The following is a 23,783-nucleotide window of genomic DNA, read 5'->3' on the forward strand; positions in this document are numbered from 1 at the left end:
ATTTTTAATTTCGTTGTCCATAAGTAATATAGAAGACGTATACGTCATTATGGCATTTAGCACGATGTTTCTCTCCGGAAACTATTTTGGAAGTTCGTATTGACACCTTTCCTGTTATGAATCGACAAAATAAACTTGGCATAATATATAACCAGGCATAATATATAACGAAGTGTTGCTCTTTCAGCAGTATTATGTAATTAATCGAAGTTTCGATGTGCTACAGGTCAGTATCCTGATGAAGACGATTGTATAGCAGTTCGAAACGTCCATTAATTATATAATACTGCTGGAAGATCAACACTCCGTTAGAAAATAAACTTATGTTGCACTTAGTTTGTGGTTTAGCCTAGACTTCCCGGCCTAACAAAAACATTCGATTATACACGACCATGGACAAATACGCAATTTATAAAACATGGCAAAATAAAATCTCGATAGAAAATAAGTTAATGTGCAACGATCACAGAAATAGTGCAACGGTTGGAAAATACAAAAAAATTAAGCAGATTGGCGGATAAAGCTAGCAAAGAGTAGCCTATGTAAAACATGTTGAAAATGAATAAAGAGTTATTCGAAACGTCCAAAATGATACTTCTGTATGGGCTTTGATATTTTTATTACGTATGTAAAACAGTTCAGTGATTTTACCGAGCATGTTCTGTCACATGGTAAAACTAATTTTAGTAGTTTAGGTTTTTATACAAATTCCCCTGGGCCAATGATTTTTATTTTATATTTTATTTTGATTCGACATATTAGTTGGGGTAACATTCGAAATGATTGAATCTCTACACATGGTGATACGTTTTTCTCAACCCGTCTAACCAACAAAGATATCGTTAAATACCAGTTTAAAAACATTGATCCATATTGTATATAAAATAGGACGGGCCAAATTAGTCAATTTAACTCCGCTTGTGCAAATGACACAATTTTCGGGTCCTTGTTATGTCTCATTGCAATATTGTGTGAAAATCATATTGCAAGCTGGCGTCCGGTGTTGTAGGAATGCGCAATCAATTTTTACTGTTAAATTCGTTGGTGATGACATATTTATACTATATAAAAATAACAGTATTAGCAAAAATTACGATCTCAATATGAGCACAAATAAACATAAACGAAAGTCATGTACTCGCCAAATAAAGCTCTATATAATCAGTTCAGTGCTTGCTTGTACTTCAATCTGTACATATACGGGTAACAAAGACTCAGGGGCCTTGTAATGGTTAATTCGACCCTGGACGGTAATGAAAGAAGATGCGTCGCTGGATTCTTCTCAGCATTGTCGAAATACCGCATCGCAGCAGCTCCTATACTGTTGTAATGACTTAAGTCGAGAATAACTTGACTTAATTGCACTTAAATCGTTGTTTTTAAAAAAATTGAATAGACTTGAATCCAGTTTTTGAACAAAATTAATTCTTATTTAACATCGAAAAGTCTTTTTGCTTGACTTGGGCTTAAGTCAGTCAGCCAAACGACTTGACTCTAAATCAGGCGTTAGCAACTATTTCGTGGTAAATTTGTTTGCTTTACATCTAAATTTCTGCTTGAAAATAGAAAAAATGTGTTTCTTGTAAAACAGTTTGCTTGTAAAAAATTATTTTTTTATCCGATCGTGAAAAAGTAATGGCCGGCCCCTGAGTATTTGTTAACACGCTGCGCCTTGAATGTAAGCTTTGTAGGCAATATAAGCGTGTTCCGATAACCAAACTGGCTAAGCAACAAAAACGGCCGCGTGAAAAGAGCGACCGCAAAAAAGTGCCGATTTAAAAGGAGAGCATCGGTCGCGCGTTTAAAGAAAAGGCTAACACAAGCTGTCGCGCTGCTGCTGCGGCCTTTCGGGCGGTTTGCGCCCTTCAGAGCGTCGCACCAAAGTCTCGCTGCGGCCGGCGCACATCGTAAACGACGTGACACTCGAAAGCGAAGCGGTGTCGTAGTTATCCACAAAGGTGGTGGTGAGTGAACAGTCGCGCACGCTGAACTTCTCCTCTTCGCTCAACACGTAATCTCCGCCTCTTCCAGTCACGTTGTTCGGAAGATAAGAGTCTGGGCTGATGCGGCGCCGGAAGAACAGCTTCGACCCGTTGTTCCTCTGATAAATGACGTCATCGCTTCGCCGGGGCAGGGGCCGTCGTTCGGGGGAACTGGTGCTGACCGGGGAAAACCCGGCGCTGGATGAGGACAGTGACGACGCCTGTTTGCGTCCGAAGAGCGACACTCCAGCAAAGCAAGGAAAGCGCAGCTGACGCCTGAACGAAAAGGTAAGAGATTGTAACTTGTGTATATTTAAACAGGGGAAAATAATGACCACCGTACTATCAAACTCCACTTAATAGACACCTAACAAACTGTTTCTGCATGGTCAGTAAAACTGTCCTAGTATCGAAAACCAACAGAAACTGTCGATTAATGATGCAAGCAAGGCAGGCTAGGAAATCTATCAGCCTGCAGTGCGTTTGGAACTTAATACCTCCGGCCATATAAGAGAGATATGCCTTCCTTGCGTCACTGATCGACAGATTCGGTTGGTCTGCGATGGCTTCCGGTGCAACTATATGGTAATTGGACGCCAAAATGCTACCAAAGCTGTTATCGTTTGTCAAAAAGAGACCTTAGAGGGCTATATAACAGCTGTTCAAGATGTTTTATGTATATTTGGCCATACAGATGTGATTGCAATCTGTGTCAAAATCACCCTTGGACCCATATAATCTAAATGGAACTATCGAATTCGTGTTCTTATTCCCTTTCATCCGAAACTAACCTTCTGGGACTTTCGGGGAGGTCTCGCATCATGGAAGCGCTCGGGATGTCCGACGTGGTCCTCCTCCTTTGCGTTCGGTTCCTCTTTCTCCTGCCGTGCCGCTTCCCGGATCCGGGATCGTCGTCTTTGGCGGTCCTCCGCTGCTCGCGATGGGAGTAGCAACAGCAGCAGTGGCTAAGACGATGCGGACGAGCATGACAGGAGCTGTGATGGTGGTTGTGACAACCGGCCTCCTCTTCCTTGCACAAAGATCTAGGAGAGATCTTCCTGGAGGAAGAACACGGCGAGAAGCAGGCGCAGCGCTTCTTGTAGCGATCTTCAGCGTTAAGAGTTCCGTTTTCCTGCTGGAAGGGAGAAAGACTCCGCTCCTCTTCAGCGACCTGAAAGGGCTCTGGAGTCTGGATGCCGTTATCGCTTTCCTCCACTGTCTGAACGGCGCATTCGGACGTTAAAGAGCTCAAATGCCTCCCGGATACGCTGGAACTCATGCTGTCGAGGAAGACGTTGCCATCTTCCATCTCGCTTGTGCTGCTGACGCAAATTTTGAGATTCGGATTTTGCGCTGCTTTGGTAACGCACCACTTAACTTAACAAGCACAATGGCTGGAGGTTTTAGTAAGACGTAAAATTCTTATATATGAGCCCATGGAAAAGTAAAGTTAGGTTATAAAAAACTAAAGAATTATTCGAAAATTTCTCATAATGCTACGTATGCTTTTGTATGGGCTTTGATGTATTTATTCCACGCCTTACCTGAAACTGTTTTAGACTGCTTCTTTTTTAAGAGATGAACTAATTAATATTTTAGTTCAGGCATAGAAACACGCCATTACTATTTTACAGTATATATAGTAATGTGGTAAAAACGAAGCGCAAAACGCCATACAATTAAAATACTATTTTTTACAAATCCGATAATTACTTAGATTGTTTAAATTAAACAAACAGGTTTTGAGCAAAATATTGACTTTTAGATGTATAACACATTCGTTGGCAATTTCTGGTCTGGTATGTTGAACATTCTTACCATTTTTCCTAATCAAAATTTTTTTTTGTTCAAGTATAGAGTGAAATGTAATCTGAATCATAGTTAGAGAAGCTTATATTTAATACTACCTTGATGTTTTGCCGTTTTATTATCAGGCTTGAGATAGGCCCCGGTCTGCCGTTTCGGACATCCCTATAATCCAGCAGTGGTTCCTAAGCTTTTTTTACCGCGAATCCCTAAAATTATTTTTTGTTTCGCGTGCACCACGAAAGGCAAGAAAATTTCAAAAAAAGGTTTGACATAAATTGACGTCACTATACAAATAAACTTCATAAATCTATTGATTTCGGTCAGAAAATGTGAAAGTAAATTGGAATTGAAATACAGTCAGTGCAAAACCGTTTTATTCTTAATTAAATTTATTTTCTTTGAAAAATTGATTACTTCCTAAATAAACACTGATATTTCAATTATACCTCTATGAACCCCCTGAAACTAGTTCACGGATCCCCAAGGGTCCATGGACCCCAGTTTTTGCAAAGATGAAATATTTATGCATGAATTTTTTTGAACATCTCAAATGATGCCAAAGCTTCTTTAAAGCCAAGCGAGATTATTATTTACCTCTTTGGTTATTTGCCAGTCTTTCTATAGTTACTGTCAATATGCGTAACAATATAAAAATAAAATTTTGTAATTTACGAAACAAATAATGATGAATATTTGACAATAAAAGCAATAGATGTTTTAATTTGTTATTTCGTGCAAATAAAGCAAAAAAAAGTTTATCCATTTACTTACGACAGAAACGAGACGGTGGTTCCGTTGCTGTCCTGGTGCGAAAGGCTGTCGGTGTTCTTGCGCATCTTGGGCGAGCACGCGGTCACCACGATCGAAGGCAGCACCTCGGAAAAGCCGTTCTGCCGTTTCAGCGCCGGAGGTGTACCAGCCAATGTGGCCGCCTTATTCAAGATGGCCGCCTTTACCAGTCTATACTTGGACTTGGCTTCGCCCTTGGCCAGCACCTCGGTGTCGGAGCACCAGTCGACGTCATGCTTCCGCTTTTCCTCCTCGCCCGTCGGCGCGCTGATCGAGCCGAGAGACGAACGCCTGACCTTCGGATTCCGCATGGTCACCGTGGTGCCGACGTTGTTCTTGTTGAAGACCACCACCGGGCCACCAGCGCCGTCTGAAAGCAGGGGCGACGGCTTTAGGGACATGTACGGCGTGCCGGGAGCGTCAAAGTCCGTCGGCGACGTTGTGCGATTCTTGAAGAAGCGCGAATCCGCTTTGGAGAGCACCCTGTCGAACATGCCCGCCACCTTTTGGCTGCTGCTGGCATTCGCCGGTAACCTGTGCCCGCCCTTCGACCCCTGACCTTTGACCTGCGCCAAATCGCTGCTGTCTGGCTTCGATTCGGCCTGGAGATTGGTCTCTTGGCAAGCTTGCGCCGCAGCGTGGGCTCGCGGAGACGAATCGACGCGTTGAAATGTAGACTGGTCGCCAAAAGTCATGGTCGGCTTGGCGATTGGCGTTTGACATCGCGAGGTTACACGTCTGACGAAGCTTCTCTCGTAATGCATGGCGTCGAAACAATGGCAATGATACGAACATGCGTTGCACGCAGGATTGGGCGCATGGTAGCGCTCGAGAGCCGACAGGTTTGATTCGTTCCGCTGGATGTCGCTGGCGTCGCTGGAATAGCAGTCGTCACGTGACGGCATCCAACTGGGTCGATTCCTTTGGCGGAAGCTCCTGGCTTTGCGCTTGTTGCCTTTGCGCATTGACTTACTCTGCGAAACAGAAGTAAAAGGTCGTAAAAAAACGTGCGTGCCATTAACTTAGTGATTCTCAAACGGTGGGGCATCATAACCTTATTCGTGACCGCGCAACTACTAAAAAATAGCCCCAATATTAATGGAAGGTCATTTAGCATCGCGCGGTTAGGATTTAGTGCAGTAATTTTCTAACTGTGTACCTCGATAAATTCTCAAAGAAAGCTGCGCAACTTTTTTTTAATTTTACAAATAACCTTTTTTGTTACAAGCGTTCGATACTGTGGTGTACGCTACCCATGAGATATCAGATAAGTGATAGCACGATTGTTTTTGCCTTTTATTATCGAAGATATATTTATCTTATTTTGATTTTCCACTGTTAATGGAACGCGTAATTTTTCAAGCCAAAAAAATTTGTCGATAAATTAAATGTTTTAATTTTTTTCCTTATAATATATTAACCTTCTACAAGACACACGTTATAAACCTTTTTGGCAAGCAAAAATAAATATAAAGCGTTGATATGTTTACGGTCGTTTAAAGGCGCCAAATAATAACGAAGCTTGAATTGCACGCAACATACTGTAATGTGCATTTCGCCAACAGGTTGATGAGGTGTTTCGATACCTCTCGAATTTGAGACAAATCCCGAAGAGATCTTAAGCACAGAAGATATCATATTCGATTGCGCCCAGCTGCTGTACACCCACGTAGCGTGTTAGTCAAAGAAAACGAAGATTTATTACTCTTAAAGGCCGCTTCATTTGCGTTCAACAGACAGCAAACGCGTTGTAATTTAAGAAGTATTGACAACCACGTATGTCGTACGTTGCTTAGCGCATTCAATCTACTTTTTTGTTATTCTTTTTTGTCATTTTACTCTGCGTGTTGTTGGACGTGGTGTGTCACATTCCCTGATGGAGACTTCTTGGAAACAAATGAATACTAGACGAACTTATTTTCAGTATATGCTATGCGTGGTGACAGCAGCATATTTAAATATTTGTTGTTATGTTGTAAAACTTTTTCCAATTTTCAATACTTTTTTAAACGTATTGGTAGCATTAAAACTAAGAAAATTGGAGAAAAAGCGATTTTATCGTTAGTATTACAAATCGGATTAATTCTTAAGTTGTTGAATGGGCGACTAACCGAGTGTGATAAATAAATTAAGGCAATGAGGTTTGACGATTAATTACGTGTATAGTTATTGTTTCAAACAGCGTAAAAGACCAAAATTAACTCATTCCTTTGACCAAAATTAGGATCCTTGTTGAGGATGGTCCACGGCTTTCCAGGGACACACTGACGTTTATTAATTATAAGTATAATGACGCTCTGAAATACTTTCGTAATTGCTCAGCTGAATCTTCAGTTGAAGCCACGTCTTTTTAATTGGTAATTCTAGATTTAATGCATCACTATTCTTCAAATTTATCACGCGGCGTTTTATTAACGCCAAAAGCAAAGACGTTCCCAAACGGCCAATACCTTTGTTAGTCATATGAACGTATCAATTTGAAAGGGCGCACATATCGACCCTTAGTTGCGTTATATATCAACTTGGCTTCGACATCTTGCCTAATTCGCTGATGAAAGCGGATAGACTTTTGATGGATCCGAACCCTTTACATGAGTTCACCTAATACGAAGGCAACTCATTTGTCTTGCTGACAAGGCTATTAAAATAAACCTAATCTGTTTCGCCTAAGAACAGTTTCGTAGAAAACAGTTATTAGATTTTCTTCAAGCCTCATTCAAGCGTCCCGATGAGAAAATCCATCTCCGTTCAAGGAAATGAAAATGATTCCACTTAAGCGTAAACCGCGCAAACTCACCAGATTCGATTTTCGCGATCTTGATCCATTGTCGAGGTCGCTGTTGGCCAAGCAGTCGCGAACCGACTTGCGCAGTTTCGAGCGGCTTCGTCTCGGTTCGTACTCACTCTCGTAATTGGACTCGTGGCCCTCCAACTCGTAATCGTGGGGCGAACCCGTGCTCTGGGAATCCCCCTTGGTGGAGCCCTCGGGCGTGTCGGGCAGCGTGATCATCATACGCAGTATCACGAGGTTCAGGAAGGCCCCTATCACGGTGAGACCGATCATGATGTAGATGAGACTGAAGGCCACGTAGTGAGGACGGTTTTGCAGGGCTCCGTCTTCTTGGAGTGCAACGTAGTCTCCGAACCCTGGCAAAAAAACAACTGGTATTAAGGCGACAGACTTTATATTGAACTTTTTTTATTTTTTTTGCTCAAAATTGGTTTAGTTAAGAAAAAGTTAAACTAATTTGCCATTACGACGGACAACTGTCTACAACCTGTGTGACACCTCAGTAATACGCACTACAGCAATGTTTTATTTCGCAGCGCTCATGTCACGCAAGCAAGAAATCAAACATATTAAACTTTGGAGCATAATGACTGGAGATTGTAGTTAAATGAATATCAAAGCCTATACAGAAGTAGGTAGCATTTTGTGAACGTTTCAATGTCTTAACATAATGGATAGGGGTTGTATAGTTAGACGTAGAATGAATATCAAACTTCATACAGACGTAGGTTGTAACGCTGTCGAATTATCCGTATTCATTTTCGTTATTTGCTTTCAATGTAAAAACTATTTAAAACATTCACCAAATGCTACATATTTCTGTTAGGGCTCATTTAATGCAATGTATTCTACACCAATATAATGCAAGTCATTTTCAGAATGACAGTCATTTCAGAACGAAGTCTCAGTTGACTCTTTTGTAACTTAAATCAGTTTCCAATCAATTAATGGACATCAAGCAAAGGTTAAACTATTAGAACTTGTTAATTCATCCCATTATAAGAAATCTATCGCTTAGCGAACAACCAAAACAAAACAACTAACAAGCAGTTCTTTATTTGTAAACCTTAACCCATTTTTATTAAAAGGTGTTGAAATTTGTCTAATTCTAAAAAATAAAATTCGTTTTAAAGTGCCACCTGATCACCCTAGCTTAATTTAATTGATGAGTGCAATAGGAGTCAGATTTTAGACAAAAATTTGTCGTTGGAAACGTATAGGATTATAATGTAACATTCTATTGGAAATTCACCTTTCCAATAAAAATACACTTTACGTTTAAACGCAAATCATTGCTGAAACTGTTAAATCAACTTGGTATCTTTTTGGCACCCATAGCACGCTAATATCGGTCAAGTATCTATAATTATAACCTGCTGGAATAGCGCATAGAAGGCGATATTATCGGATATATCTGCTTGGAAACATCGCTGGCCAATGCGGTTCACGAAATGACTGACCCCAGTTGCCTACAAACGCATCCGTTAAGAAAATTGAACTTGCCTATAGTGGTAAGAGTCATGGCGCAGTAATAAACGCTGTCGATGTACGTCCACCCCTCGAAGTAGGCAAAGGAAGAAGAACCCACAATCAAGGTTAGTAAGCAGCTGAAGATGCCAAAGGGAACCAAACAGCGGTGAGATACCTGAAAAAATGTTAAAACAAACTTTGGAGGAAAATCCAGACTTGAACAACTATGAATTTTACCTTTTCAACATAACATTAGAACTAAAATAAAAGCATTTCAAAACCAAAACAGTCAAGTAAATCGACATCACATTAACATTTGAGGATGATCATACAAGCACAGCTCTTAGTCGGTAAATTCATGCACTCTATACACGTATCAAAATGATTTCAATTTAATAGACCTTTTTTGACTTTGAGATTTGTTATCCAGCTACATTACAGATCTGTGCATAGTGTAACTAAGAGCATTTCATATTTTCGAGATTAGATTAGAATTCGAATTAGATCAATTTAGGTTTTTAAATTGCTCTAGATTAAATTTTATTGAGCTAGAAAACTAGAATTATCTAGTTGTCCACGTCTTGTGTGTAATCCTTATAGGTTAGTTATAGGGGGAATATCATAGCGCATATAAAATTAGGCAGGACAAAATTTCCTGAGCGTTTCGAATAAATGGTTTTAAAATACATAAAGAGTTATTTGAAACGTACAAAAAATATCATCTGCTACTATATGGGCTTTAATATTCCTGGTAGAGCAACTATAAATTAATTTTTTCTTTCAGTTTTGTTTTGCGTTATGTTGCGTGTTATCGGGTATTTTTTCGTTATACTTTTTTATAGAAGCCCTCTTTGTTTGGACTCGGGACTCGGGACTCGGGACTCGGGACTCGGGACTCGGGACTCGGGACTCGGGACTCGGGACTCGGGACTCGGGACTCGGGACTCGGGACAAGACTACCCGGGTTGTAAATTTGTAAATTGAAAAAGTTGAATAACATAGTTGAATGTTTTGCAACCATGAATTGTGAGTGAATTATTTTTTTTGGTCGTAGAAATTTTAATCGCCTCCACAGCCCTGGTTTATGTGCAAAAACTTTACTACGGAGGGGAATTGTTTAAACTTTTTCTCGTTCACACAAAAATATTATTTCATCTATATAAAAAAGATTTGCCTAAGGAAATGTATACAAAGTATAAAGAAATCAACAAATTGATGCGATATTATATAAATAAATAACGTTAAATATTCATTACGCAGGTTTCCTTTATTGCACCAAAGCACAAACCTATCACACACTTTTTAACACAACGTTCTGGGTCTTTACAAGCTTAAGGCGCTGGGGAATTGCAGCAAATGCTCGCGGTCCTATTCAAATTGACGCCTCGCTCAAATCGCATCAGCTCTATCGGATTTATCAGCGGCTATAGAAAGTTAATGATGGCTCGATTTTAAATATTTATAAGCTATTACTTCCATCGGGATGCATATCGAAATATTGATTGGAGCGATTTCGCCGGATTAAGCAGAATCAAAAGTCAATCGACGCTACATTAAACATTTCTGTGGTGTAGTCAACTGCAATTTTAACCGAGCTGTGATTAACCCATTTGGGAGGTAACATAACAACAATAGCCTATCTATCTGGACAGCAGATCGATTCCTTTACTAAGGGCCAAGTCAGTTCGTTCACTTTAGAAACCTTATTCAATTTATTCGACCTAGTTTTAAGGTATATTCGCGGATAGGATTTTAAATTATCTTCCTATAGTGATGATATTTAGACTGTTTAGTTGAAACAGGTAGACACGCGTATTATCACTTCTTAAAGTTTTACAGAAATATAACATACTGAAAATGCGGGCCATTAACCGCTGTTTGGAAACCACTTATTTAAGGCAACTCATATTTCAATGTGAAAGCGGTTTGACCAAAACAACTCACTTCGTCAAACTTAAATCCGAGCTTGTGTCCAGCCGTTTTGAGACAGTACTTTGCCGCATTGTTAATTCGCTCGCCCATTGCTTGGAACATAATGAGACAGATTGGGATTCCCATCGTTGCGTAAATCATGCAGAAGATCTTGCCACCTGTAGTCTGAGGAACTGCGTGTCCGTAACCTGGAAAACAAATTAGGGGTGTGCAGACTTTGAAGACTAGAATTCCAGTGTTGTAATTAATTTTGACATGACCAAATTACCAGTCAGGTCATTTGTGAAATAACCTAAATTCAAGTCATAATTTACACAATTTTATGAAAAACATGCTGTTTAACGAAAACACTTTATTTCAACCCAAGTTAGTTTTGTAAAAGATTTAAGTCCAGACAAGTTATTCGGCCCGAAATTCTTTAGTCAAGTCAAGTCATTTAAAACAGGGAGTCGAACCGGAACCGAACCGGAACTTTAATAAGTCACGGAACTTAGATTAAATGACTTACAATTCAAATTCTCTACATTTATCGACCCAAATTTTGAGATTTAACGCAAATTATATTGTATCTGAACCGGAACTTTATGAACCGGTTTTGAAATAACGATGGTCGAACCGGAGCTGAACCGGAACTTTTAAATTACTCCGAACCGAAACCGGAACCGAACCGGATTCCGAAAGAAATCCTTGAACCCAAACCGAACCTGAACCGGAAAAGTCAAGCGGTTCGACTCCCTGATTTAAAACTAATGAACTTAAGTCTTTACAACACCGCTAGGATTGTTTCTGCCATTTCCAATTATATTACAATTGAAATGGAAGCATTCAGTCTTTTCGAATTCGATTAGAATTAGAATCGGAAAATTTTAGAAAGCTAGAAATAAAACGATTCAACATTTGTAAAATCTCACTTTCTTGTCATATGAAGGTTGATGGAAGATAAACTCACAACAAGATTAATACTTTGGCTGTGTATTTTACCTGTAGGCTAAAAACTTGTTCCAAGTAATTAAAAACGCCATTTCAAAGCAGCGTTCTGTCTTAAATAAGATTCAAACTAAAACTATTCGGAGCACAAATTCATTCACGAATTATATTACAAACAGATTCGTCGAATAAGGCAACTATCTAGCTGCTCATATATAGATGTACGAGCAACGGGTTGTGAATATAATGTTTATAACGCTGTTGTAACCAGCGCCGTCCGACACTTTTTATTTCCATATACTGATTGTGGCAAAAACTATCGCGATCCAATCCTGACGTCACACATTCTCATAAATAACAAATGACGTCACATATATTTATAAATTAATCTTTCCATGTAGAAAGGTCTGCGTTGGACGGCTGCAATTCCCAATTGATTAGGTGGTGACTGATAACCCCCCAAGCACAAGGCGAGCACCGTTTTGGATCCCAGATTATCGTACAAGCCTATGTTAGTAGTAATTTGCGCATTTTCCGGTAATCCTGGTGTGATATGCGATAGAGTAAAAGCGGCCTCGCCTCGTTTTGCGGCATCCCTGGAGTACCGCACAGGGGTGACATTCGTCGTAATCAGGCCCGTTATTTAATTATAAGTCATGTATGCTGGGCGTAAACTCGATGAAAAATTCACGGCCAACGATACAAGGGAAACGTGACGAACGGCGTCGCGAGTAACAGCTTAAGGTGTTTGTTCAACAAGTAATCTAAGAGCAGAAACGCGTTCGCGCGACGCCCTATACCTACCCCTCTTCCCTCTCACAACAACAATTGATGCTGAGGTACAACATCCACAATTTCTCCCCAATTGAGGCATAGGCTATAGCGCACAGGGTCCGCAGCAAGTTTACGTTGAGACAGGCAAGAAAACGAAGGTTGTAAAATCACGCTCGTATTTATTGATTAACGCTGGCGAAATATCGCCCCGGCAAGCCGCAAGATGTCCAGGTCGCAGAGGCCTTTGCGCCACACAACGAGACAATGGCGAATCTCTTTGTTGCGAACATATGCCGCGGCTTTGCGTAACAATAGCGCCTTTCACGGCTTCTTTCGTTCGCGCGTTGTCCCCTTGTGTCGTAACAATAGCGCCGCGGCGCCTTATCCACGCTGCTTATTTTAGGGTGGCGACGATGGGTGTGCGACGACGGGCATCAATAATTCATGGCGATCACCTTAACTGCGACCATGATATCGCCATAATTTAGTACGCGGGTGTCGGCGGGCATACGACCACCATCGCCGCGTTCTCACATGAAAAAATAATAATATGATGAACTGACATTCTTACAGGCTTTCCCCAAAAAATGTGTAAGTTTTTAGCCGCCATAAACAGCTGGTTGAAAAAGTAAAAACAAAAATCTGATAAACGTTTGGACTGTGTACATACATTATACCGCTTTTCTATTTTATTTAGTGATTTTAGTTCTACAAATGTAATTACAACTGAGGTCTAGGCCTTTAAAAAAAATAACTCTATGATGAGCTGACATTCCTACAGGCTTTCCCCCAAAAATGTGTGAGTTTTACAGCCGCCATAAACAGCTGGTTTAAAAAGTAAAATAAACCAAAAATCTGATAAACGTTTGGACTGTGTACATACAATATACCGCTTTTCTATTTTATTTAGTGATTTAATTTATACACATGTTATTACAACTGCGGTCTAGGCCTTTAACGTAAGACTGAGTGATGACAAACGTGTAATCCTTTATAGACCGGATAACTCGGTCGCATCAGAGCTCATCACATACTTTAGCCACGTCTAGATTTATTGCTAATCTATAGTTGTTTTTTTTTTACATAAAATGCTTTTTTATATGTTATATAAAATCTTATTTATAGATATATTTTTTATTAAATATAAGCTGGCTAACTTATTCGCGTTTTAATTATTTAACCCTTATGTGTTCAGTTGGCATCGGGGCCCGAAATGTTAGTTACTACTTTCGTTTACACCAGAAGAGCAAGTTATGTCTATAAATATAAAGATACTTAGTTTTGTTTGGGTTCACGGTCTGCAATTCCTTGTCCTATAGCTCATATATAAGCTAGCTTTTGTGTTCCAGTAACGTGTATAAAAAAAACGTTCTATTAACGTATCGCCGATTTATAACGAGCCGTCTAAGAAAATTCGCTCTGCTGGAGAGAAGAGTTTTTGTTGCGAATCGTGGGTTCCAGCTTTTAACAACTTTATGAGCGCCAGCGTTGTTTGGTGAAAAAAATATATCTCCCTATCGTTGAAGACCGCAAAGCACGAAGGACAATGGCCGACGATATTTCATGCTGGACATCCAATTAGTTTCATGAGATAGACAATCTAAACCTGCGAAGCGCACAGCACACCTGTCCTCTCGCCAGAATGTAATGAGTCACCTCCTTTAATACGCCATTGATTTACTGGCAATTATTGCAAATATTTATTTACCCCGAAACGACAGCTGCTTCCCCGCTACGATCGGATTCAATCGGGTCTAGCTTTATAGCGAAATCACGATTTTGACTTTAAAGGCAATTCATCTTAGGCTAATTAGGAGCTCGTGTAAAGGGCATGGTTTGATTTCTGATTTACCCAAACCAAAAAATAGCATTTTGACCTTTGTTATTAACCGCACCGATTTCTTCCACAGTTAGCTTTTCTCACCCAGCTTTAGAATCATCTGAAAAAAAAATTCCCATACCTGGATAGTAAACCACCACCCTATGAACCAGGGCAATTAATTTTGAAAGGGTGCAGCATAGGAACATAAAATAACGACCGGAAATACACATAATATAAGGTGCGATTGTCTCTTAAAAATATTGGTGTAAATGGGCTTGGTTTGATAAGCTGGTATACGAGTAGAAATGGAAATGGATGAGGATGCCACCTAAGTGGAATTTAGTCAATAAAATATTATAAAATCATGGTATAAAAACGTTAAGGTTATGTCTGAAAAATCTCTATGGAATTTAGCCGCGTCCTGTATTTAATTGGTTGGCGCGCCGAACCACGGGCCATAGTTTACCTATAAGTCTTATGTAAGCAGTGTTTTTTTAAGGCGTTTTGGGGGACCGAAACGGTCCACCAAATTTCTCCAGCGGTTTCCCAAAATTTGAACATAGACACAGTGTTCCAAAATTTTGGGATTACGAATCTGTTTTGTTGCATGAGATAGAACCTGAAAAATTTGTTCTGTGATTGTGCACTGCCAGTAGGCTAATAAATAATTCGTTTAAGCAAATATGGCTATATTTTGTATTCAAATGAAACACTTGCGGTCGCTTAAAACTACTTAGCGGTCACCCAAACCAAACCTTAAAAAAAAACCTGGATGTAAGTAACACTAACCTATGGTGGTGACCACTGTAATGGCAAAGTACAGCGCCCCGACGAAACCCCACTGGATTCCCGAGTTGTGAGGTTGAAGTTCCAAGGCAATTCTGCTTAGATTACGGAAGTCGGTTTCGCTGAAGTTGTGAATTCGTCTGTAAAGAAAAAAAACGAACCAATTGGTTGTCGGTCTGCAAGAATACAACTTGCCAAGCCGTCTGCAGAAAAACAAACACAGACCATGAATCCATCTGCAGATAAAAACAGACTATGATGCCGTGTGCATGGAAAACGACCAAACATAGGTATATAAAAGAAATTTAAAAACGTACGCAGAAAAAGCGGACGGACTTTTACAGAGACGGTAGATCATAAAAAAAAACGTCAGTCGGAGTGTATCTTGGTTACTGTTAAATATTGTCGCCAGTTTAAGACGAAAATTTGCGAACGGTAGAAGTCTGTTTTTAAATAATATTTTTACGCCTTTTTTACTGAGCAACGCAAAAGTATAGGAGACAAAAAAATGACTGTTAAACGATCCAACTATGCCATGTGCTGGTCAAAAGAAGTGACTGGCGGGTCGCAATGGATTATGAAGGAAAGGTCGCACGTAAAATGCATGCGGGCCTAAGCCAACAAAACCACCAGCCATCCGCTTTTGACCGCAAATTTCCGAGGTCTTGACGCAATGAAACCGACGCCAACTTGGGCCGGGACAACGCATGAAGCTTAAGAAAACAGGTCGTATAGCATTTTCTGTCCCTTGCCGGCAAATTTCTTCCACGCATACTCCCAGTCAGTGACGTCATCCGGCACGACGTACGTCAGCGCGACTTGCTTGCCATAAAACGCGTATTTTAAAAGGGAGTTGAAATTCGGTTTGTTTGGAGCGAAAAAAAAGTTCGTCGGACAGTGTCTGCCTGTGAAACGTCTTCCCAGTTGTTGTTGTAATGACTTAGGTGATGGACTTGACTTAAAGGTGCCCTTAAGTTACTGTTTTTAAATAACCTGACTTGACTGAAGACCTTTGACCAAAATGACTTGACTTGACTTAAGTCTTTTGGACAAATGACTTGACTTGGACTTGATTCATTTTGTCAAGTAACTTGGGATTAAATCAAGTGTTTTTAATTAAAATTTGTCTCAAGTTTTGCACAATAAACACTTTTATTGCTGTATATTGCGCTTGTGTTACTTTTTTTGTTAAATCGGACGAGGTTACCAATTTTAATAGTTTAACTGTTTACTTTTATGTCAATGTTGTAATAATTTACTTTTATGTCAATGACATGACTTGAAGTTGAATTGTTCTCATAATGACTTGACTGGGACTTGACTTGTTATTTTGGCAAAATATTTGACTTGGGCTAAGTTATTTTTCAAATGACTTGACTGTGACTTCAGTCATTTCAAAATGACTTGTTTACAACACTGCTTCTTCCCCACCCCCTCAAAAGATTCGTTAACTTTCGATTTAAATACTTATCCATTATGGAAAGCGAAATATGAGTTTGAAATGCAATGATGAATCAAACTATTTCGCTTGCAGAAATAATATTCTTAGTAAAAAGAGGTTAAAATGTTGTTTTTTACGCAGTGAACTCCTTTCTACTTCTTAAGCATTACCTATTATAAAGTGAAACTAAAGGTAAAACATTACCTAAGAAAAAAACAAAGTGTTGTAAAACAAGCTTAATGAGATATTTTTTTGCTTTTATAATATAATCTATTTTGTGATAGGTTATTATGTAAGACAAGGATCGTATGGCCCCTGAAAGTATTTTAGGGAACCACTTTGACATCAAAACATCAAAAAAAAACATTAGTAAATTGAATGTTATTTTATGTGTTGTAAATATTGTTGAACTTGCAAGACTGTATTTAATGCATGCATTCAACACGGAAGTTGTAAATACATTGAGTTTAATTCTGTTTATTATAATTTAATTTACTTTCGTCGGCTATTGTAGATAGGGGGTATGAGAAAATTTCATGAAAACTCCAAAGGGTACGAGCGCCCTAAAAAGGTTAAGAAACACTGACCTAGACTCTATTTCAATAAACTCCTGAAACGACATTCAGAGGTTGGCTAATGGGTCGGTCATTATATTTTGTATGAAGAATTTACTGCGGCATACTCGCACATTAACTCCATATTTTTGCCAGGTCGTAACCCATTTAAGGGAAGCCCTGTCTTGTCATTAATTAACTATCAAAGAGATGTCGTTCGATCTGTTTCCTAAATATAGATTTTTCGGCAGCTTTGAAGATGAATATGCGTCAATCAAGCTAATTGGCCGCGTCCTGCTGCGCTCCTCTACAAAATACAGCTGTACTCACGTTGGCTTTACATAGGTTTTGATTGTGCAGCTTACAGAGTTTTTTTTAATCAGTTAACAATGCAAAGAACGTTGGAAATGGTAACCATTCTATTTAAAGAATAAATGGTGGAACAAGTCCCCCTAAATAGGAAACCTAATCGCAAAAAGGACTTCATTTCCTAATTTGTTTTGCTGTGGTCTGTAATGCAAGCAGCCTTTATTGTACGGGGTGAATCAAGCCGGTAAAACGATGCATTATTTATACTGAATCGGGCAAGTTTGTCCGGATTTGTTTGCATTAAGATCGAATCCTGGTGACTATCAATTAGCAACCTGGAACGATGTGGTTCAAAATCGTCTGTTACAGACTTGAGAAAACTACAGACCGCGTCGAACATTTACTCTGGCCCACAGAATGTTTTCCACAAAAAATTTTTCAGTAAACTTCGTCTTGATTTTAGAATATTTTATAAAACTAGTTCCACTTGTATCCTTATATATAGTCATACACCAGCGACTTGTCAAAACAAGGATGTTGACTGCTTTCGTTTGAAAAAAAAACACTCTTTATAAAGGGGAACATCCACTTTATAGGTTTTGTCAAAACATTTATGTTTTGTGCATATTTGCGTGCAATTGTGATCCGGCCAATCGAAATATAATTTTTGTTTCTCATTCCACCCTCTGTCAAAAATAAGTGCCCTTCCCTTGTATATTACCATATTTGCTGATTTCTCCTGAAAAGTCGACATTATTAATAATGCAAAGTGGCCAAAATAATTAGACTGATGAAAACGCGGATGTTTCAAACACCCCTGAACATGTGTAAGTTTGCCAATTTAACGCAATATCTTGTGAGTGTGTGAAGTACAATCAGAACTACATGAGCTTATAAGGCTTGATAGATTTTTGACAAAGCAATTGACAGGCTTTATAGGGAAAATGAAATACAGCTCAAATTCATATTCCCAAAAGACAAGTCGGCCACGCGTTTAGAGAGCAGACTATAAGAGGTTTTAATGACGCTTTTTGTTGTCCGTCGCACTTATATCCTTGAAGATTATCAAATATAGATCGACGATTGTGCGCGGGCATTTGAAAAGGACAAAGGCAAAGAACAGCTTTTTTTCAGCATTTTTAAGTACAAAAAGACAGTTTTTTTAAAGTTGGCCAAATTTAACAGATGCCACAATACATGGGTGATAGCTTTGTCCTTACCAACTTGTGTACCACACTAGCGATTAGTTCTCAAGGCAAGAGAATTTAGGAACGTTGGGGGCCGTTGACCAAAGGCCCGAGTGTTTTACTAAGCAATAAAAGCTAGCTGGAAAAGACTGGGTCCTTATAATTCGATACTAATCGGGTTAACGGACGAGCGACTTCTATTATTGCCGCAATTTAGGGACGGCCTGCTCAGCGCTACGACGCATTTTATATTTAGACTGTAGAAATGAGGCGTGACTGCCGACTCAGTGCCATACGTGACCCCCTATTGGGCGTCAGTTGAGTTGGCATCCAAGCACCTGTTTACCAGCACGCAGGCAAAGGATTAAGTAAACTAATGTGGCCTCGTCGTTGGCCCAAGTTCACGGTGATGAATTTCTGCCCATAAGCGACTACCAGTGTTGTAAACAAGTCATTTTGAAATGACTTAAGTCCCAGTCAAGTTATTTGTAAAATAACTTAAGTCCAAGTCAAGTCTGTTCGATTGAATAACAAGTCAAGTCCCAGTCCAAGTCATCAGTTGCGCAAGTCAAGTCCCAGTCAATCATACTTAGAGCAAGTCAATTTTAAGTCTTGTCCATGTCAAAAAATAAAAAGTTAAACTATTAGAATTCTTAAACTCGTACGATTATGAACAATAACTGATCTTAAAATAAGAAAAAGGGAACATAGAGCAAGCATTTTGTTTTTTGGGGCAAACATTTTAATAAATAGCTCAGTTTTATAAAAAAAAGTACTTGAAGAAATACTTTATTTCAACCCAAGTCATTTGTTCAAAAGACTTAAGTCAAGTCAAGTCATTTGTCCGAAAGACTTAAGTCAAGTCAAGTCATTTTGTCCAAATTACTTAAGTCAAGTCAAGTCATTTAAAAACAGTGACTTAAGTGCACTTAAGTCAAGTCATTGACTTAAGTCATTACAACACTGGCGACTACTGATGAATAAACGACAACGATTTAGTCACGGCTGGATTAACCATTAGGCAAAACCAGCACGTGCTTAGAGAACCAAGGGAATGGCGAACAACAAAAATCTCCATAGGCGACAAAACATTTAATGCCGTCTTAGTGTTTAATGAAATAAATCGAGTTGGTGATACGACTCAAACCTCAATAGTGGCCCGTTGTTTCTTTCTTACTCTTAGTTTTGATTAATTGATCCGGCCCTGGAGGTGATGTTCCTTTTAAACGAACCTACATGGGTTTGCGTAGTGCTTTCTAATTTATTTGGCTGCTTACGAAACCCTACCAATAAAAAAACGTGCCAACATTTATAAATTTACGATGAGTTGGTTAACTATGTGCACTGTAGTGTAACACTAGAACAAACATAACAAAAACCAGGCACATCAACTCTGCACGATTTACGAATGTGTTGCTTGATTTATTACACTGCAAACAGACCAAACACTAAAACCTGAAGCCAAATTATATTTTGTACAATTCATTTTAAGAACTATAGGGTTGTGCCCCATTGGTTTATAGGGTTACCATGTCGGGTAAAAAATCTATGTTTCTTGAGTAAAACATAGGATCGCAATTTGTCAAAGGAATATATATTTCGCCTATACTGACATCGTCAGTTCCTTCATTCAAATTGCAAGCAGAAACCTGCTGCCAATGGTTTCGAATTCCATATTGATATACCCATTTATATCATTTGTAGCCTACATATGTATTAAATACAGTATGCACCAAGGTATACCTAGCATACTACGTGATATCTAAATGTAGTACATATAGGCCTGCTTTTAACATAGGTAAAAAGTTTTCTCGATACCCAAAAGTCAAACTGACTTCCAATAACTAGTTTCGTTCCTTCCAAGGAAATCCCACTTGTGAACGAGCTCATTGCTTCTTACGGCCTCGACGTGAGTATTACGCAATCGGTGAATACGGTTCAAACTAACCTACAAATTTGAATGCTGAAGGCAAACAAGTGATAATAATTTTTGGAGGTATAGTCCCAGGTACATGACAGGCAAGCTAATTCTTACTCAATGTATTTAAATTTGGAATTAAAATGTGCTTTATTTGCCTTATGTTGCTTGTAATGATACATATTACTTGTCGACCGTGCGCAAATCTAGGATTTCGGATTTTTCGATCAAGCGAACACGTGCTTGCTTACGTATAGTAGGCTACACGGAAAGGTTAAACGCCATGAAATCGATCAGCGAAAAAGGCGAAAAATTTTACAGGGTTTCTACGGTGGACGGTTGGCGTGCGTGTCGTTGTCCAATCAATCAGTGCTGGAAAAACTGAACAACGTATTCCATCCACACCCGCGCATGGAACCCTGTACTTGTCAATTAGCCGCTAAATAAAGTAAAGCCCAGTTGGCGGCAAGAAAACTGGTCGCTTCAGTACCGGTGCCCATGCCCCTAAACCTGCCCAACTGGCAAAAGCACAGCAGCTGTGTTAAAGTCTGAACTGTGAGTGCCTTAGAGCTATAGCATTTAAATTAATTGGTGCATTTCAGCCAAGCTCAGCGATTAAACGTAAAGTTTCTTTCACCTTGAAACTGCAGTATTGCAAATAAGTAATTTTAAAATGACTTGTCCTAGTTTAAAAACAACTTAATTCCAAGTCAAGTCCCAGTCAATCATTATGATAGCAAGTCAATTTTTAAGTCATGTCATTGACATAAAAGTCAACTGTTAAACTATTAAAATCAAAAAAAAAAAAAAACTTGAGATAAATAAAAAAACTTGAGATAAAGATTTAGCCTAATAACCTGGAAAACATTTAACTTCGTTTATTTAACTCTAGGAATTTTTACGAATAGGGAATAAAACGGGAAAACAATTCAATACACTTGCAATTGTCGATATTGCGACTTGGCGTAAATACGAAAGGCGAATATACATAACGATTTAATATGTCAACGCGTTCTGTTAAAGTTGCTTTGCGTAACATCAAAATCGACTTATTTTATTATTTGCTTCCCATTAGGCAATATATTATGCCATCATCAGTGGACAAATGGCGTTGGTTTTATATTAATATTGGGACGGTCTAATGCCAAACCGTTTTGATACTGCTTAATATGTCGCTTTTACCGAATTTTAAGGCATAAATTATTATGAAATTACACCGATAAAAATGTTTTTTCCTCTTCCAAAGTAAATTGCTAAAATTTACAAATTACAAAACCTCGACCCAGTAAAAGACCACTACAATGTTTGCCGGTGCCCCGTAGTTTGATTTCACGGTTGTTGTTAAAGTGTGGCGCCAGGTTAGCTGGTGGACTCGACTTGGGTTGTGCACAAAAGGGGGAAACGGTTTTGTGGGAGGTTGAAGGCACGAGCCGGTGCAAACGGCAACGCCGAGCGGCGCTCCTAAACAGATTAGAAGAAATCGATCGCGGAAGCGGGCCAGCAGAACCGCGACAACCCGGCATCCCTGTTCGGGTCGTCGAAGCCAACGAGCTGATTTAGAAACGCGTAAAAGCCCTGTGCGCTGCAACCAGCCCGGAAAGGCAGGTTGTCACGTTTTGCAGACGTTATGTCCAAGGCCGTATCAGATAGCCTCTGCAAAGTCACAAATACCGGGATACGTTTCATAGACCCTTGTTTTTTGCTTAACGTGAATACGTCACTGCAGATTTGTTATGTTTGGGCTTGTGCGCACGTTAGGTGAATATTTTAAAAAGGGTGTTTCTTTGTGGAATCCGAACCCCCTCAAGGTTTCTGCTTGTCGATCACTGCGCCGCTAACGCGTTTATAGCAAATAAAACTCATCGTTTAAACCGAGTAAAATACGGGATTCGACTTTTGTTAAAAGAAATATATGTTTCGCCGAAAAAGGAAAATTTGTGTTTTTAATATCTTTGCTATGCACGTATTTTCTGTAAATACAGGAACTAAAGATGCCGTTTTAGGCGAAATATGTATTCCTTTCAGCAAAACTCGGATCACGTATCTGAAGTTGTAGAAAAGTGTACATACGGAAATAAACAAATTATAAGCTTATATGAAGTATGTTGCTCCCGGTAATAAGAAAAATAATGATCATTAAGAATTTTTTTTTGGCGGAACAGTCGACCATGATAATTTTTAACAAAAACCTAAAGATTTGCAACAAAGTTTTACCACAAAAGGAGCAACTCAAAAACTGTCTCAGTTTTGCGATTCAACTTATTGTAAGGCAATCACACTCATTAAGAGCGCGATCCAACTTATTGAAAGTATATGGATCCAACTTATTGAAAGTGCAATTCAACTTACTAAAAGTGCAATTCAACTTATTGAAAGTGCAATTCAACTTACTAAAAGTGCGAATCAACTTATTGAGGTACAATTCAACTTATTGAAAGTGCAATTCAACTCAGTAAACGTGCGATTCAACTCATTAAAAATGCGATTCAACTTATTCAAAGCGCGATTTACCTTATTCACAATACGATTTAGCTTACTGAAATTGAAATTCAACTTATTAAAAGTATATGATTCTACTTATTGAAAGTGCAATTCAACTTATTGAAATTGCGAATCAACTTATTGAAACCGCAAATTCAACTTATTAAAAGTGCTACTCAACTTATTAAAAGTACAATTCAACTTACTGAAAGTGCGACTTCTCCTGAAGCAGTTCGGCTCGTCGTATTTCCTCGTGCGTTTTCTCGATTGCACTGAAAACTCCCGCTCCGAAAAACAGGTACAAAAGTCCGATTGAACAGAGGATCAACGTTCGCACGTTCGCCTCCATTTCCATGAGAAAGTTGCCCATGCTTTCAGTACGTTGACTTCGCTGCTATCGACAGCCCAGCGGCCTCGTTTACGACAGATAGAAAAGTGACATTACCCTGGTCTTACGCAGTGTTAACGCCTCTGTATAGGTACGAAAAGAAACACTTAAGAACGCCTTAAAAAGTTTGTTTGAAAACTGATTAACAAGTCTTATTCAGATTTTTGAATCTCGAGCAACCGGTTTATTGTAGTATTTCTCCTTTAAAGCGAACGAATTGCGTTAAACCACCAACCATACGTTGTACAAAACGCGTTGTAGTGATTTAAATATTTGGCATAAATTACTGCGTTATATAAATGCATAAATCGACGGCGCTAAATAATTAACTGGCATATAAGCTAAGACACTGAATCAAATTGATGCCTTAATAGCGTTGAACCAATAACACAACAAGTTGAAAACAAAGTGGTACTGTTGATA

General features: G+C 39.1%; 1 protein-coding gene across 1 annotated transcript; it reads right to left on the bottom strand.

The window, feature by feature from the left end:
- Positions 1–1,710: 1,710 nt before the first annotated feature.
- LOC146136899 (uncharacterized) lies at positions 1,711–23,434 on the bottom strand. The gene is made up of 8 exons (XM_083395512.1): positions 23,179–23,434; positions 15,086–15,222; positions 10,786–10,961; positions 8,875–9,016; positions 7,378–7,727; positions 4,563–5,554; positions 2,774–3,301; positions 1,711–2,258 (listed from the first exon to the last, which is right to left on the bottom strand). The coding sequence occupies exons 1-8, from the start codon at positions 23,340–23,342 to the stop codon at positions 1,814–1,816; spliced, it is 2,934 nt and encodes a 977-aa protein (XP_083251638.1). The 5' UTR covers positions 23,343–23,434; the 3' UTR covers positions 1,711–1,813.
- Positions 23,435–23,783: the final 349 nt, after the last annotated feature.

The sequence above is a fragment of the Ascidiella aspersa genome, chromosome 8 (assembly GCF_963924565.1).
Source record: "Ascidiella aspersa chromosome 8, kaAscAspe10.2, whole genome shotgun sequence".
NCBI lineage: Eukaryota > Metazoa > Chordata > Ascidiacea > Phlebobranchia > Ascidiidae > Ascidiella > Ascidiella aspersa.

Excerpts from the sequence above, each read along its gene's own strand:
- LOC146136899 (XM_083395512.1), bottom strand. The coding sequence starts at position 23,342 with ATGGGCAACTTTCTCATGGAAATGGAGGCGAACGTGCGAACGTTGATC. Across the intron at positions 10,962-15,085 it reads TACAGTGGTCACCACCATAG|GTTACGGACACGCAGTTCCT; the intron begins GTTAGTGTTACT and ends TTTGTTTTCCAG. Across the intron at positions 7,728-8,874 it reads CATGACTCTTACCACTATAG|GGTTCGGAGACTACGTTGCA; the intron begins GCAAGTTCAATT and ends TTTTTTTGCCAG.